The following is a 16,131-nucleotide window of genomic DNA, read 5'->3' as shown; positions in this document are numbered from 1 at the left end:
GCGTTTGGTGAGAAAACAAACTTATAGAGAGACTGCTCATTGCTCAAGCCCTCCCATGCATAATGATATGTCCTGGCATTTTAGCATTTATCGTGATTTGGCATTTATCGTAACTGGTTTGATCGTACTGGCAGCTACAGACGCGTGACTGGTGTGATTTGCTTGGATGGAACAAGGCATCACATATCAGAACCTGATGAGGTGCTCGTACCAGACTGCTTGTGCCTTGTTCGAGCACAGCAAATTTTTCCACTCCTGCCGCCTCGATGACCAGGCATGCGGGTCGCTTTTCGATAATAGCTTGATTAGATTCCAACATTTATAGCGCTCATACGAGTAACAACTTTACTAACAAGTACTCGTAATAAAACAGACCAAGAAAAAACGTTTGTTTGCAAATTTAATGAATGATTCAACCGGCAAAAATATCCAGTTGGCTGTTAAACTTGCTGGTGCGTGAAAATATGCGGACGTGAGCTATACGGCGCTGTAATGACACCGGTTATCGACACGAGTTTCCTTTACATCGTAATAGCAATACCGTTGGCTTAGCAACAACACAAAGACGTTGGTTCGAGTTAGACGGTTAAAGTTATCACTGCGACACTCTGTAAGTAAAGTACTGTATGTACCGCACGAATGCTTGATTCAGGCAATGGTATCCTTCTTTCTGTGCAGCGGTTATGGATTGTAGACTTAGAGGTCTTCATAATTATACGTAATAGCGTTCGGTTGTGTGATGTGTACGGTAGCCCTTTATTCGTAATTTTGTGACTGTAAAAAAACTTCGGCACTTAACGTCTTGCAAGTCCAGTAAACAAAACTTGATCGACAAAATCCGGTAGAGTATTTGTGTAGCATTGCAGAAATGGAGGCCCATGCTGCAGAACAGAATACTAGTCAGGGAGCAGTCGTGCCGAAGCGGCGGCGTCGATATGCTCGCATGACTGAAGAACAGATGGTGCAACTTGGAAGATCTGATATTATGGAAGTATTACTGCCGAGCTTACAGGGCACAAAAAACCGATCGGTATGTTCGGCTAACATTGCCTTCCTTGGAACTTCGGAGTTAGAGGGAACAGTTATGCTTTTGCGCAATGTACATGCAATAACGTCCGGTTGCTTTTTGTCTGGTAGATGTACCATATGGTCGAGAATCGAGTCCAGAGGCGATTTGCATGACCCCGTATGAAAATCGCTGTCGACCAACTGCCACAGCCCAGAGTGTGCATCTGCAAACCCAAACGCCGGCAGGGAAAGAAAGCACCGCCGTATATACCGAGGATGGCCGACTGTTTACTGGTGTTTATCTATACCACTGAACTGAAAAAATTTCGAGAGTTAATGGACAAGCGGCCAGAGTTTCTCAATTGGGAGACGCACATAATCTTTCCAGGTATGTCAGCTGAAAAGTTTACCCATAAATACATAATTCTCAAAATGATAGTAAGTGCTTAACTTGTAGATGGCGATGTACAATACGATATAGTAGATCCGGTCGTGTTTTATAATGTTTTTGTGTGTACTCGCTGACGAATTTTTCTGCATTGAATTTTGTGGAGCAGGTCTGAAAAAGCTGACGGCCAATGCACTGATGGACCGTTACGGAAGTCGCGGTACATTTACTTATATTGAGCCCAACGAGTTTTCCCAGGGAGAATGTTTCCATTTGGACCTGAAAAACATCCACATCGATCAGACGTAAGCTAAACATAGAGCAGATAATATAATAACAAATTTCAGAACAACTGCGCTGTTTATTGTCCTTTTCTAGTTCTTTTTGCGTTTATCTTGCTGTTTTGGTTTTTTTTAACAATATAACAATGAAGTTTAAATTTAACCATACGTTGAACGGAGTGATTTCATACTTTTCTTAATTGTATTATGACTGGCAATTTTTAATGCAGTACTCGAACGTGATTTTCATCATAATCGTACTATGGGAATGCATAAGAATGATAAGATATCTGTCTGCTATTTCACTTCGATAAAATCAAAGTAGCTGTACGTAGCATTCGCGTTAAAAGTATAGCTTGTTTTTAGAACATGATATTATCATCGTTTTGTCGCACCCAGTATTAAATACTTAATATATTATTGCTAGAAGTTCGTACAAGTAAATGATTCTGTGTGAATACATGAGGTACGAGTACGTATGCGAGATTCGTTTGTGAGGCTTTAGATATGCCGCACAAGCGGGCTTTCTGATCGAGTGAAACTGAAAACAGTTTCATCCCGAGATCAACGTACTTGTGCACACATGTGCACAACTTTATCAAGGAAATTTTTGCTCGGCTGGTCAATTACAGAGTAGTTTTACGATTCGTCAAAGATAATAAAATCCTAAATTGTCATTTTATACGACTACGGTAAATGTTCCGATTATTTAGATTGGCGAGTCCTTACGACCTCCGTATGGGTGAACTGTCCGTCGACCATGTAGAGCACATTATCAGCAATGGCCACTGGGGGCATCCGGAGGCGTGGACAGGCTACTTGCGGTATATGTTGACCGAGCCGCTTGTGCCAAAACAGCCGCTTACTGAGGCTAACCGGCATTTGTTCCTGCGAAAGAAATTCCCCAGTGTGGCGCTGTTTGATGGCGACAGTACGCGACCGATAGCGTACTGTATGTAGATGATGTGCGGTGCTATAGGAGCCTACCCTATAGGGCAATAGCCGTCTACATCCATCCTGATTACGTGCATCGCGATCTGTTCCGCGTGGTGTTGAGCGCGATGCTGCAGCGTCTACGGGATATAGATATGCCCAGCGTGTGGATCGAGACGACACCTGTAACCGACCAAAATGTCCGGACGACCAAGACGTCCGGCGGACGTTTTAGTCGTTAAACCGACCAAACCGTCCGGGGGCCAAAAAAACGTCCGCCGTAAATTTTGCCCATTCAAAAATTTTTGCATTCCCGATGTGACCTGAAGTTCCTGAGAGCGTCTCAGCCCGGAGACTTTGGTCTGAGCATTATTTCATCTCGGACACTTTGGTCGGAGCACCTTTGGAGACGGACACTTTGGTCGGAGCACTATTTCAGCCCGGACACTTTGGTCTGAGCACTATTTCATCTCGGACACTTTGGTCGGAGCATTATTTGGACCCGACACTTTGGTTGGAGCTCTCTTTTATTTCCGGCAGTCAAATCTGGAAATTAGGCGGATTGACAAAATGTGTTCCTACTTGGACTGGGTTCTACGGTTCATGTTACTATGCAAAAATTTTTTCGTCGTCACTCGATGAATAAATTTTCTTTGTTACAGTCATTCATCACCCGCCTATACGAGTGTGCTTTTGTTCGAAGTACGCTCTTCACTGATTATGGTGGAAGAACTGAAATCAGTGCTCTAATCAACCATGCCTTAATACTTTTCTTTACCGTATGGACGGTATAATTAAGTGCAAGCTTTCGGTCAGCCTAAATACTATACAAACTGACCGTATAATGGTTGACTTGTAAAGGCTGCCTTTCATAGCTGTTTTAAATAACCGGTTGACCGCGCGCAAACTGCGCGGAACAAATCAATTACAGATAAATTACGTTATTGAAAGGCTGTTAAGGCTGGCTTCATATGATGCTTATCGAAGCTACCTTGATAATTACTCGTTTATTAACGAATTCATTACCTTTTCCACTGGCAGGCGGCAATTACGCACCAGCTAACTACTTACATGAAATTCTTTGTTTATTTTTAAAGGATCAATTCTTGAAGAGCTGGCAGATACACTGAAGAAAATAAAATTTCCAAACATCATTTCGCTTGACTGCTACTCTGCGAGCTTTCCTCGTGCAGCAGCTCGGCTTCGCCTTATGTTCCTATCACTTATTTACTACCAAAATTCAAAGATACTTTTTTTCATGAAGATACCGTTTGAAACAGTGACGCTGGAATCATCGGAGTAAGGTTAGTTGCGCTCATCCATTTTATTCGCAAGACATCTTCCGGTTCTCAAGAGTAGCATTCCTCAGCAAGCATTTATTATTATTCGTCGAAAATCGACAATTCTTGGCGTGAACTTTAAAGTTCAAGCATTATGTAATTAAAGCGTTCACCATAAAGTTCATTTCAATTGTTATTTATTGTTGCTCGTAAATCGCTTTGTTTCTAGTCCACAAACACGAACAAAAACCTATAAAAAACGTGGAACGATGTACATATAGAACATTTAACAGTAGATCTGTAGGAGTACTCTTAAGTCTCCACAAAGTGGGACTCCAAAATTTGGAGTCCAAATCGGTTCAGAGGGCGATTCGATAACAATAGCACGCAATGGCTTAGACTTCACAAAGGCCTATTGTATTTTTAGTCTATACATTTTACGCAATTGACAGGGCGATTCGACAAACGGTGGAACATGGGAGTATCAGCAAACTACTAAATTCTAAATGCATAAACTAAATGCAAAAACTAGGGGTATTCTAAATGCATAAACTATCGCAACAAAGAAACGGTAGTACGTTCGTCTGCGACCGTTAAGCGTGGAAATATCGATACCGTGCCAGTGCCGTTGTATTAACCTTTCGTATAACTGTTGCTCTTTTTTGAGCAAATCAATGCATAGATGATGAATGCTGCGTTGTCAAAGTTAACTGTGTTGTGTTGATAAAGCTAAATATTTGTCGAAAATAAAGCTTGTTGAATCTCCCCAAAGGGTTGTCGCATCGCCCGGTGAAGAACAATGAACACGTAACCAGAGTTGCGCACCCAGATTCACTGATGGATCCAGGTTTGACGGAATCGCCCTACGTACCGACCAAATCACAAAATTTTTCTGATACAGAACACTGTCTTCTACATAAGTATCAAGCAGCCACCCGCCATCCCGCAGCTATTCTAAGCTTGCCGGTTGCCAGTTGTCAGCAGAAGGTTCGCGAATCTCACTTGGAACACTGCTTTAATAGGTTCCCCTAGTTTTTTGTGCGTTCAGTTGTAAAATGATTTAAACCTTTCTCGAGCATATGTTTTTGTTATCCTAAAACCCAACGCTATACACAAAGGTTTCTAGAAGCTTATTTCCCAGGCAGACCGAAACAGAAGACCGAAATGTCCAAGTAAACAAAATTTGCAAAATTTCAATATCACCACAAAAGCTCCCAAGCAACTGAACCCAGCAGTTGCTTAACGTCCTCGCTGATTGGTTGTGGTGGAGGTCCGTAGACTTTGTATGATAGGGTTTTTTGAAGTTTTCTATCAGACGATCTTTGGTTTTTGGCTGAAATAGTGCTCTGACCAAAGTGTCCGGGCTGAAACAGTGCTGCGCCCAAAGTGTCCGGGCTGAAATAGTGCTCCGACCAAAGTGTCCGGGCTGAAACAGTGCTCCGACCAAGGTGTCCGGGCTGAAAAAGTGCTCCGACCAAAGTGTCCGGCTCCAAATAGTGCTCCGACAAAAGTGTCCGGGCTAAAATAGTGCTGCGCCCAAAGTGTCCTGGCTGAGATGCTCTCAGGAACTTCGGGTCACATCGAGAATGCAAAAATTTTTGAATGGGCAAAATTTACGGCGGACGTTTTTTTGGTTACCGGACGGTTTGGTCGGTTTAACGACTAAAGCGTCCGCCGGACGACTTGGTCGTCTGGACGTTTTGGTCGGTTACAGACGCCATTGCAACTGCTGTCCCAGATTGACGATATCAAATGTCTCGGAGGAGAAGAATACAGAAACTACCGCACATGCTGGCTGATGTACACACCGGCTTCCGCTGAATCATTTACGAGTGGAAATCACCAGGAATCAGCATGACATCGATTGAATCCGTTTGGTAGTTGGGAACTGTGGAAGGACATACTTGGCCTGGAACCACTGACCGAAGTATTTTGTTGAAAAAAAAACTGCTTTTCTGTATTGTTGTTAATAGGGTTAAGCAATAATTAAGCCATTTTATGTAGTATCCAGCGCGCAGGCATTTTTATGTGAGGTTGCTACTGCCAAATAAAAGGTGATTAAGCAATATAATCTGAGTAAACGACATCAAATTTTAGCGCGTTTTCATTCGAATATTTTGGAACGATACAAAGCACTGCGTTGGAGATATAATAATTACAGGATTTAATGTTGATTTTTTCAACTAATATCTTCCCTTAAGCGGTAGTTTTTCCGTTACCATGTGGAGAGAGTGCATGCTTTAGCGACTTGTTTGCCGTCTTCTAAAGTAATCGTGGATCGGCGGAGTTGAGCATTTCTGATCATGGACTCGTTTATGCACGTTTATATTCATCAGTTCATGCACTGTATAATATTATTATGATGATGCCGTTTTTGCTTACGAGCGGTTCTGTTAAAATTCTAAAAATGATTAAACTCTGTCCGGTTGGTGTACAATACAAGGTTTTCATAGGCGAAGTTGAGCCTGTCCACGCGTTTCGTCTCGGAGTAATTTTTTCATTGTACAGAAATTTTCCAACTTTCAGTGTATAGAAGTAGGTAAAGAAGCTAAAATAAATATTTCTCAGTGCGAAAACTTCATTTGTTATCATTCTTTTCTTTTGAAATTGTGGCTGTTTGTTGTGTAAGCAGACATGCATAGCAATCACAACAATTTTCCTGAAATCTTACAAAATCAGTGCACGAAAATTTTAATTTCTACATACAATACAAATAGTTGACTGTTTGTACCCAAATTAAGCCGTACGGACACATTTGAATCGCATTCGGAGTAAGTCGCGGAGCTCAGCCCGCAGATCATCAAAAGCGATGATGAAGAATATCGGGTCCAGAACCGGCTCGATTGCCCAGACATACCGCGCCACTTGGAAGAACGTCGCGATCACCACCCCACTAAAATTCAGGAGACAGTAACAGACCGCCAGGGGCGTCCAGCAGACTACTACCGCCACGGTCAGCAACGTCAAGGCCGTGAACGCTTTGGACGACTGTTTCCGTTGGTTGATCGACATCGATTCCGTTGGTAATCTACTTACAACTCCGCGTGTTCCACGCTGATGGCGTTTCCAGCAGATGAGCAAATACGCCGCCACGAGGATGCCAATCGGTAATACATAGAGAAGGATTTGGGTCGCCATGCTCCATTGGTACAGGGACGGATGCGCTTTTGGGTCCATTAAGCAGGTGACATTGTCGCCCGTCTCGCGAAAATACAGCGCATCCATTAGCAAACCGGGTAGCAGCACGACACACGTGCTCAGCCAGGTCAAGACGCAGAGAAACACTGCGGTTCTTGTGGAGTGATGCTGCCGGTACGAGAGCGGGAAGATGATAGCCCATACGCGGTTGCTGGTGATCAGTACATGGCACTGCATCATCAGTGCGTTGCTGATGTACATAAAATGCAAAACGATGGAACAGAAAACCGCTGGGTGCTGCCTGCCGGGTGAAAGAAGCAGAGCGATTTCCAGTGGGCTTGAGGCAATACTGTGGAACAGGTTGGCCATGGTTAAATTCAGCAGGTAGCAGCTGAAGGGAGCTGAACGTAGATTACGACTGCGAACGAACGCCAGGAGAACGGCGCCGTTGTTGATCAGTGTTAATACGCATAACAGTAAGGAATAGATCGTGCCAAATTGTTGTGCAGGAGTTTCCGCTGCTGATAATGATGTTGCACTGCGATTGGTAGTGTTTTCTACGGTCAGATTGATACTAACAGAAAGCAGAAAGAAGTCCATAACTATAAGGCTGATCAGTAATCGCCCGTTAAGCTAGGCAAAACGTTTCAGATAACCGGTAACATGTATACCCCAAAATCTTCGTTTTATTGCTTGTGGAAAGATGTACAAAGGCATTACGTCCAGTTAATAAAAGCGCTTCAGTTAAATAAGCTCAATTTAAATCCTTATTTCCCATTGAGCAAGAAAGGAAAGTCAAACATGTAGGAAATTTTTGCGGCAGTACTTCTCTTTCTGTAAGTATTCGGTATTGCCCGACTTTCAAATGTGAGGGCTGAGGAACATGATGACCGTGTTCGAGCACCAGGGGTATCTAGCTACTATCTGCCACTGCCAGACTGTCAGTCATGCGTATAAATGCGTTTTGATCTATAGAATATGGTACGTTTGTGACGCTTTGACAGACAGATGTTTGTAGGAAAGGTTGTGCAGACAACGTTTACATTTGTCGGATGGTGTGACACCGAATTGGCATAAACTGTACATCCACATGCAGCTGTACAGTTTAGTTTACTGCAACAGCCTACCCAAAAGTAGCACTAATGGACAGGACAATGGTACCGTTACTACTGTACTATTGAAGGTGGATGTTATGTAAGTTGCAAAATTCATCTCCAAGAAAATGCGGTAACATCACAGTTTCAGAACAACAGATAAAAAAAACAGAATTTCATTTATTAATGCTGCCGCTCCCTCCATTGTCCCGAGCACGGAAGCAGCGTTGCCTCGCTGAATTTCCAGCGACAATCGTTGACGGAGGTACTCATGAGAGCGAGGCTCACCCGTATGTTGTGTACTACTGTACTACATGCGGATTTGGTATTCCTGTGCCTATATTATTTTAGCCGTGAAATCAAATGGATAAAATGTGTGTACATCAAGACAAGAACGTCTTTGCATACATACTTATATCAAATATTCCTCTGCGGTGTTGTTGTGACAGTAAGAAAAAATTATTGCATTGCGATGACGAATTGTGCAATGTGCACAATGTTATACCGTTATTATGCCTTGTTAACACTACGTGTATGGCTATTGGAGAAACTAATAAACCGGTAAATTAGCCAACATTTGCTTGGAATATGTTTCAGAAAACTATTAATGGGCGCTTGTGAGTTCCACAACCCGAAGAATTCTATTTATTAAAATCCAGTTTTCTCACCGTCACTGATTGTTTTTAATAATACGAAAATCCCTTGTGTCGGGTCCCGTCAGAAACCGGCTGCACGCTTCAAAACAGGCAGTGCGCACACTGTATCTTTTGTTTCGGCTTATCTGACTACGGTGAGAAGCAGCAACAAAAGCTATAGCGTGCGCTAGTACAACAAATTCTTTCCCTGCATGAATAACAAAGAATATTGTAATAAATTTGTCCATTTGTGTTGCTGCAAAAACCATGTTCAAACCATGTGTTTGTGTTCCTGCAAAAACCTGCAAAAACTGATGATCACAGGTCACCGACAACACAGGAGGTAAATCAAGAGATATCTACTTTTCACGTCAATAAAGAAAACCATTAAAGCAAGTATTAAATTGCGCATGCATAATGAACACAACAATAAATTCTTTGAAGGTTTGTGAGTATTTCCATAAATTCTATTTTAGTATGTGCGTATCTAGACGTGGATCTTTGTATTCAGCTTTTGGGAATAAGTACTGAAAAAATCTATCCAAGTGTAAACAATTAAGCATTTGAAAGTTAAACAAAATTTGACCTGCTGCAAGGGTAGAACGAACATCTCTGTATCAAAATTTGGCGCTCTTCTCGGTTGCTGTACTGGAGCATTGATACTCTTTCCATTTTTTCGTGTGGAACCGGATGTGGAAAACTTGGAGGAACCAGGGAGAGCCGTAATCGCGTTGAAATGAAAACGGATCAGCTGGGACATGCCGGCTCGGTATTCCGCGTTGCCAACCATGAGGATAAACTGCAATAAAAGTGAGTCCTGGTTCACTGCAGTACAATCCCTTTATTTATGACAAACCCCAGGATTTACAATATCTTATTAAATTTTGGTTGTCAGACAAAGTGGGAAAAAAAATGCTTCAGGGTGCGAAAGGCATTTTATTTTTTTCGTCAATACTATTATTAATCATAAGATTGGAGACTGCTGTAGCAGTGTGCGGAATAATTAGAAAATTTGGTAGAAATTATAGTTTTATTTGGTGCTTACCGGTGTTCCGGCTTGTGCCGTTCCAAAAAGCGTTCGAAGCCAATTAAACGCGCTCCAGTGCGTCCGCCAGTACCATCCCATATACGACGATATAACGGTCTGCGGGAGATAACACACCAAATACCATAAGAAGCACAGCAGCAATACCAGCGAGATCATATTCTCCTTTCGCTTCCGCTTCTGGCGATGAGCATCCGATCGCGAATTCCCTGGTTGCACTTGTCGCTGACAGCGAAAACCAACCAAAACCACGGCATAACATAGCCCCTCCAGACACAACGGAACCGTGGTCACCAGCGAGCCCATAATGAGAAACACCCGCGGATTATTAATCAACAGACTACACGAACCCAGGGGAAAGGCCTGCGCAAACGTCGCTCCCACCCCGAAGAGAAACGGCACCGACAGCCCGATATTTAACAGCCAACAGAAACCGCTCATCGTCCCCACACTGGCGCGACTGGAGCACGTCCGGAAGTGGTGCGGGAACAGGACCGCCGTGCAGCGATTCAACGCGATGCATACTTGGATCCAGTGCGAGACGCAGGTGGGAAAGTACTGCAGGAAAAACACCGGTTTGCAGTTAATGGCGCCCGGATGGCCGATCTGGGTGCGGAAGACCTCGATGTTGGCCAGGAGCGTGGGGATGGCCAGGATGAAGCAGTCGAGGCCCAGCCACTGGACGATCAAAGGATTGGTTCCGTCGCGAAAGTTGTGCTGTTTTAAAATGACGCTCATCAAAGCCACACCAGCGATGGTCCCGATAACGCAGATAATGGTGGAGATGATAAACCAGGCTAACAATTCTGGGTACGCAATTACCGGACCGAAAGGTACAACTGATGAATTATTGGCCAAAGCCATGACCTTTGTAATTTGTGCACAAAAGCTTGTAATCAGATTGGCCCGTTGATCATCCTAGTTTATTAAAATAGTGCCTGATAAAACATTATCAAATTATGGGTGCTAAAGCATTATTCTATGGTCACAACTACAAGAATGAATGACACGCAAAAAGGTGCTGTGGTTCTATAGGCACAGATCCAAAATTTCTCTGGCATTTTATCGGGATTAATTCCAAATATAACGGAAGATTCGGCTGAATTTGTTGATATAGTTTAATGCACGCAATTATTTTCCAGACAATGAGGGGATAATCAGACGGAGTGCTGCCTTAATGGATGTGGGAAATAAAATCATTTCGGGAAGAGGTGCAGAGGCGGTCGTCAGTTGCAGGAAACCCTCTTGTAGTGTTGTTACGTTGTCCCAACAGAGCAGCTTTTAACACCGTGCGTAATAGATGCAGCACTGCAGTACTCTGTACATGGGCGTAATTAATAGGATTAACACAGACACGGCCGTTTACTCCGTTGCCCACCTAATTAGCCGTATTTTTATTTATAGTCATATAGGCTGCGCATATATAGACACACCTGCTGCTAAGTATTGTAAAGATTGCTAGGGTAACCTTTACAAAGAAAAACGGGTTTTTAAAAGCGACCGGCGCTGGAAAGTGCGTCGCAGGAAATGCTGATGCAGTAATGGTTAATATGACACGGCGTCAATGCTGCGCTTTAACGAGGTTAACAGTGACACAGGCATTACCCGGTTCCTGGTGATGCGGTGAGGAGGCCAGTTAATGTCTCGGCAAAATCGTTATTAGCATGATTGTTTCGCTAAAATTATCAATCTTTTGGAGAAGCAGTGTGTTTTAAGAAGCGCACCGTGCATCCAGTGATGGTTTCAGAATGAATTGACCGTTCGTGTGATATACCGTAAAAATCGAATTATAGGCCCCCCCCCATAATAGAAGCCCTCCCGTAATTAGAGCCCCCCTCAAAATGGTTCGAAAATTATAAGCCCCCCCCCCGAAACAGAAGCCCTGGGCTTTAATAAAATGCACGGAAAATGAAATTTCTGAGCACCGGCATGTACCGGTACCTAGCAATTATCATGTAATTTTTACGACCTTGCCAATAAAACACATCTGAAATATAATAGCCCCCCCCCAAAATACAAGCCCATGCCCGTAATTAAAGCCCCTCCGCAAGGCGTTCCAACTTTTGAAGCCCAGGGCTTATAATTCGATTTTTACGGTAGTTACGCATTGCACAAATGCCTTGTTTTGCAAACTACGGAACTGTAGAGCTGATTTAATACTACGCTCTCTTTGTTTAATACTGGCCTTTTAAGCCATGAAAATAACGCACTGAGCTTATTATTTCGGGATTTACGTAGTATTCTTTCATCACAACAACTTCTCTCAATTTCTGACTAAATGTGACACAATAATGAAGCATAAAATGGCAGCAAAAAACGATAAGATTGGTTATAACTTTATTCCAGATTACAGTGATACTTATGCTGTATGCAACATGTTATCGCTGATCATCTGCGGATGGAATTTTGTTGTACAACATTTACGGCCCAAAAACAATATTAATCTACAATTCGTTGCATTTGTACGGTTTTTTGAATTATTTCCCTTTTTTGGAACCCACCCACTCAAAAAAGAAGATGAATTATTATGTTCAAATAGGGGAAAGTATGAGTTAAATTGTGAATCTTCCTTTAATCCGTTTGCGTCGAAAACGAAACTTTGGGAGTTGTTTTTATTTAGTGGAAGCAGATATCATTCGCTAAATTGGTTAATTATTACGTATTGCGAATGAACGATACAAATACGAGCCACATACACGACTGTACTAACGCGCTATGCGTAGTATGCGCGTATTACGTACGTGTTATGACGTACATGTTGTCTGTTCCGTTACGTACGATGTGCTGTTCTTATCTAACGCATTTGATCGCTAATTGCATCCACGATTCTGGTCTAACTAATGAGTCTGAAGTTTCTAACTTCAACTAAATCTGTGAGCTTGTTTCTAGCTGAAAGGTCGTGTGACTCTAGGTTAGAAGGAAGTTCATATCTCGTTCTGTTCTGTTCTGTTTGTTCGTTCGTTCAGTTTTGGTGATTAAACATTTGGGAAGTTCCTGAGTGTTTTGGTTTCGGTAACTTTCGTTAGGCACAGCAATCCGCTCGTACCTAGCGGAAGTAGGCAGTAGTACCACTTACGGAGTCCAGAGCATATTCCCACTCTACCGATTGAGTAGGTTTGGTCATCTAGTGCGGTCGTCGCGGTGCGACTTCCGCATAGCATGTCAGTACACTGTGCAGTGTGTAGAATGCGTTCAACCAGTTGAAGCATACAAATATGCCAACAAAATGGCTCTGTGTGCTGCATGACAATTAAATTTTTAATCAGCGTAACCAAAACGTTTCCATAATAATAATAAATGTTTCTGCTCATGCTTTGCTGTTGTCCATGACATTTCTAATATGTGAAAACGCTTTTCTACCGCGAAATTATTATTCGGAAGAACAAAAATATTGTTGGGTGCAAAACAGCTTTAGTACACAGTCAGCGTAAGTTTTCTGGTCGTCGACACCAAACATCGTATACCGAAGCGGCACATTAACCTGGCATTTACGCCGCGTTATTCTCCGTAACCGCACCGTAACGGCAAACATGTTGTTGTGGTTTAAACGTGCTGCTTGTTTTCATAAGTGCCTGGTTATATGGTACATCATAACCGTGGCTGCTAGTGCTGAAATGTGTGACATAAGCCAAATAACAAGTTGATAGTAAAATCAGCACACAATAATAAACGTGTTTTTCTTAATAAACTGCTTCTCCTTACCAACCCCCGTGTTCGTATGTTGTTTGTCAGATATCGTGCGAAAACTGCGAAATAAACGCTGAATTCTGTATTTAACCAGGATCACAGGTAAAACTTGAAATGCGTTTCAAGTAATAAAATTGTCAGTCACTTTATACCGTATTTTGAACAGCTACCCTACTTACCGGCGACGTAATGTGGCGGTATTCTGTAATTTCTGCCCTGGCTTTCATAGATGTCAGTCTGAGCGTGCAGGTGCTTTCCTATGGTCAATCTATATATAATGCATCCTACGGGGTTTGCGGGATGAAAGCGTTTCCCGTGATTACAAACGCGATTATCCACGAAGGAAAACTTGGAGAAAAGGAATGCAATTTTGCACTTCAGTATAATGCCGGTAAGTGAAACTGATTTATGCGACGAGCGGAATTACGAGCTTAAATAAAGTCGGCGGAAATAATTTGCGAATAATATCGATGTTTCCATCAAAACAAATGGAATTAAGAAGCTAGACAAGACTGAAGAAATTCTGTAATGTATAAATCTTACGGAATAATTATTGTAGCAAGCGTCCACAAGGAAACTGATTTTATATTTGGCCTGGTTTCTGTTGTTTAACAGCTACCGGTAGCTTGTTTTACCTTCCAGGCGATCATGACGATGCTTTCGAAGCGATTCAGCCAACATTTTCCAGCATTTTTGAGTGGAAACCGGTGAACTCTCCTTTAAAAAATCCGCGCGGCGACTTCGTAGACGACGAATGGGTCGGACCGCCCAAAACGACTACGAAAACCAAGGTCACACACCTGGAAACCCTGTCACCATCCTCTACAGCGGAGTTTGGACCACGGCCTCCCAGTACGAAAACTACAGTCACCCATCTGCAAACCATGTCGCCTTCTTCCACGGTGGAGCTTGGTCCGCGACCTCCGAGTACCAAGACCACCGTTACTCATCTGCAGACCATTTCGCCTTCCTCTACAGCGGAGCTTGGTCCACGACCCCCGAGTACCAAAACAACAGTCACCCACCTGCAGACCATTTCGCCGTCGTCAACATTGGAACTTGGTCCGCGACCTCCCAGCACCAAAACCACGGTCACCCATCTGCAAACCATATCGCCTTCTTCTACGGTAGAGTTGGTTCCGCGACCTCCGAGCACAAAGACAACGGTGACTCATTTGCAGACGATATCGCCTTTAGCAACAGTGGAACTAGGTCCACGCCCACCCAGTACCAAGACAACGGTCACCCATTTGAAAACCATCTCGCCTTCTTCAACGGCGGAGTTGGGTCCGCGGCCGCCGAGCACCAAGACGACGGTAACGCAATTGGCCACAGCTCAACAGAATGCCACCGCGACCGTGTGGGTTCCCCAGTTCAATATGGGACATTTTGCACTGATAAAGTCCTGGTAAGGAGCAGCAACTTCGGATACATTAGCGCGAGTGGAATTTTCCTGCTTTTGTATGCAAACAAAGCCCTATTCTGCACAATTTTGCGCATGTGATCTGGTGCCTTCCTTCTTTTAACCCGGTATATGTTTGCCAGTTGTCGTTGCATTATGCATATACTATAATTAGAGTAATTTAAGTTTGTGCTAATTGCAATTTAATGTTGAACTGCTGCCCACCCACGCTTCGTGCATCAGTTTAATGGAAATCGGAGGAGCTCTCGAATGACCTTCAAGTACCCGCGGAATTTTACAATTCGCTGCATTCACTCCAGTGCGCTGCAGAAGAAAGTTCCACTGGGATAAATGTGTACTGACATGCTATACGGAAGATGCACTACATCTACCGTACTAGATGACCATCCAAACTCAGCAGATAAAGTGGGAAATAAACACTATGAACTATTTCTTATGCCTAATCCACAGATAACTAGTAAAACACTTTACCAGCTATCCAACTACGTGCACGAATACGATCTGGATGATGTAGTTATCCAGAAAATTGTGACTTCCGGTAGGTACACACACTAATGTTTTCGCTACAGAAGACACGAGAGCTCTCATAACACAAGTTTTTATTAGCAATTGCAAGTTCACACATCACTTTGGTCTAGACTAACTTTCGCTATCCAAAACAGATGATCACTTCTCTGCTTATACATGGGAATGTTAGCAAAACGTAAAACAGCGCCGACGTCATTATACGGCGCATACAATCGACCAATTAGTAAGCTCAAACGGAAGAAACAGCCATGTACTTTACCAGATAAGTACATAAAAAAAGGCGTACGTTACTCATGTGACGTTACCCCCGCATTTAAACGGTTTCCGTCCGCGGGAACCCATAATACAAGCAAAACAACAACAACACAAGCTACCTCCCCTTGGGAGCCTTATCCGCGTAATCGTGTCCAGGGGGGATATCCTTGCCGTTCTTCCGAAGATACCGCTATCCCATCCACCGCTTTGCCGTACATCTGGACTTCACAGGCGCTCCAGATCGCTCAGTGCGAACGCCGCGTCCGTCCAACCCTCTCGCGCTTCCTTCATCCGCTTGGCAGCATCCTGGTTCCCTTGTTCTGCTCGATCCAGGATCTCCATGGCGCGGGTGGTCTCCGGGAGGATATGGAAGGTTGTCGTCGGTGTGGATAGGTGGAAGGGGGCCAACATCGTTCTCATCTCCGCTCGGTTCTTC

The 16,131-nt window shown here is 43.4% G+C and overlaps 4 protein-coding genes across 4 annotated transcripts; 2 read left to right on the top strand and 2 right to left on the bottom strand.

Moving 5' to 3' along the window:
• Positions 1 to 987: 987 nt before the first annotated feature.
• LOC129596340 (uncharacterized) lies at positions 988 to 5,754 on the top strand. The gene is made up of 5 exons (XM_055493577.1): positions 988 to 1,030; positions 1,138 to 1,396; positions 1,566 to 1,701; positions 2,391 to 2,795; positions 5,629 to 5,754. The coding sequence occupies exons 2-4, from the start codon at positions 1,189 to 1,191 to the stop codon at positions 2,635 to 2,637; spliced, it is 591 nt and encodes a 196-aa protein (XP_055349552.1). The 5' UTR covers positions 988 to 1,030; positions 1,138 to 1,188; the 3' UTR covers positions 2,638 to 2,795; positions 5,629 to 5,754.
• Positions 5,755 to 6,626: 872 nt separating this feature from the next.
• Positions 6,627 to 7,397, bottom strand: LOC129596324 (G-protein coupled receptor 183-like). Its single transcript, XM_055493563.1, has one exon. The coding sequence runs from the start codon at positions 7,395 to 7,397 to the stop codon at positions 6,627 to 6,629; it is 771 nt and encodes a 256-aa protein (XP_055349538.1).
• A 2,390-nt stretch (positions 7,398 to 9,787) lies between these two features.
• On the bottom strand, positions 9,788 to 10,666 carry LOC129596323 (hydroxycarboxylic acid receptor 2-like). The gene has a single exon (XM_055493561.1). The coding sequence runs from the start codon at positions 10,664 to 10,666 to the stop codon at positions 9,788 to 9,790; it is 879 nt and encodes a 292-aa protein (XP_055349536.1).
• Positions 10,667 to 13,618: 2,952 nt separating this feature from the next.
• Positions 13,619 to 15,329, top strand: LOC129596312 (salivary glue protein Sgs-3-like). Its single transcript, XM_055493551.1, has 2 exons — positions 13,619 to 13,880; positions 14,132 to 15,329. Exons 1-2 carry the CDS (start codon positions 13,679 to 13,681, stop codon positions 14,899 to 14,901), a joined length of 972 nt encoding a protein of 323 aa, XP_055349526.1. The 5' UTR covers positions 13,619 to 13,678; the 3' UTR covers positions 14,902 to 15,329.
• Positions 15,330 to 16,131: the final 802 nt, after the last annotated feature.

Source organism: Paramacrobiotus metropolitanus, unplaced genomic scaffold (assembly GCF_019649055.1).
Source record: "Paramacrobiotus metropolitanus isolate TYO unplaced genomic scaffold, Prichtersi_v1.0 Parri_scaffold0000088, whole genome shotgun sequence".
Taxonomy (NCBI): domain Eukaryota; kingdom Metazoa; phylum Tardigrada; class Eutardigrada; order Parachela; family Macrobiotidae; genus Paramacrobiotus; species Paramacrobiotus metropolitanus.
Note: the sequence above shows the minus strand (reverse complement) of the source record. Positions and strands in the feature narration are given on the sequence as shown.

What these genes read in the sequence shown, in the direction of transcription:
- LOC129596323 (XM_055493561.1), bottom strand. Translation starts at nt 10,666, where the DNA reads ATGGCTTTGGCCAATAATTCATCAGTTGTACCTTTCGGTCCGGTAATT.
- LOC129596340 (XM_055493577.1), top strand. Translation starts at nt 1,189, where the DNA reads ATGAAAATCGCTGTCGACCAACTGCCACAGCCCAGAGTGTGCATCTGC. An exon ending in GACGCACATAATCTTTCCAG is followed by an intron (nt 1,397 to 1,565) that starts GTATGTCAGCTG and finishes TTTGTGGAGCAG; the next exon opens with GTCTGAAAAAGCTGACGGCC. An exon ending in AACATCCACATCGATCAGAC is followed by an intron (nt 1,702 to 2,390) that starts GTAAGCTAAACA and finishes CCGATTATTTAG; the next exon opens with ATTGGCGAGTCCTTACGACC.
- LOC129596312 (XM_055493551.1), top strand. Translation starts at nt 13,679, where the DNA reads ATGTGGCGGTATTCTGTAATTTCTGCCCTGGCTTTCATAGATGTCAGT. An exon ending in TGCACTTCAGTATAATGCCG is followed by an intron (nt 13,881 to 14,131) that starts GTAAGTGAAACT and finishes TTTACCTTCCAG; the next exon opens with GCGATCATGACGATGCTTTC.
- LOC129596324 (XM_055493563.1), bottom strand. Translation starts at nt 7,397, where the DNA reads ATGGCCAACCTGTTCCACAGTATTGCCTCAAGCCCACTGGAAATCGCT.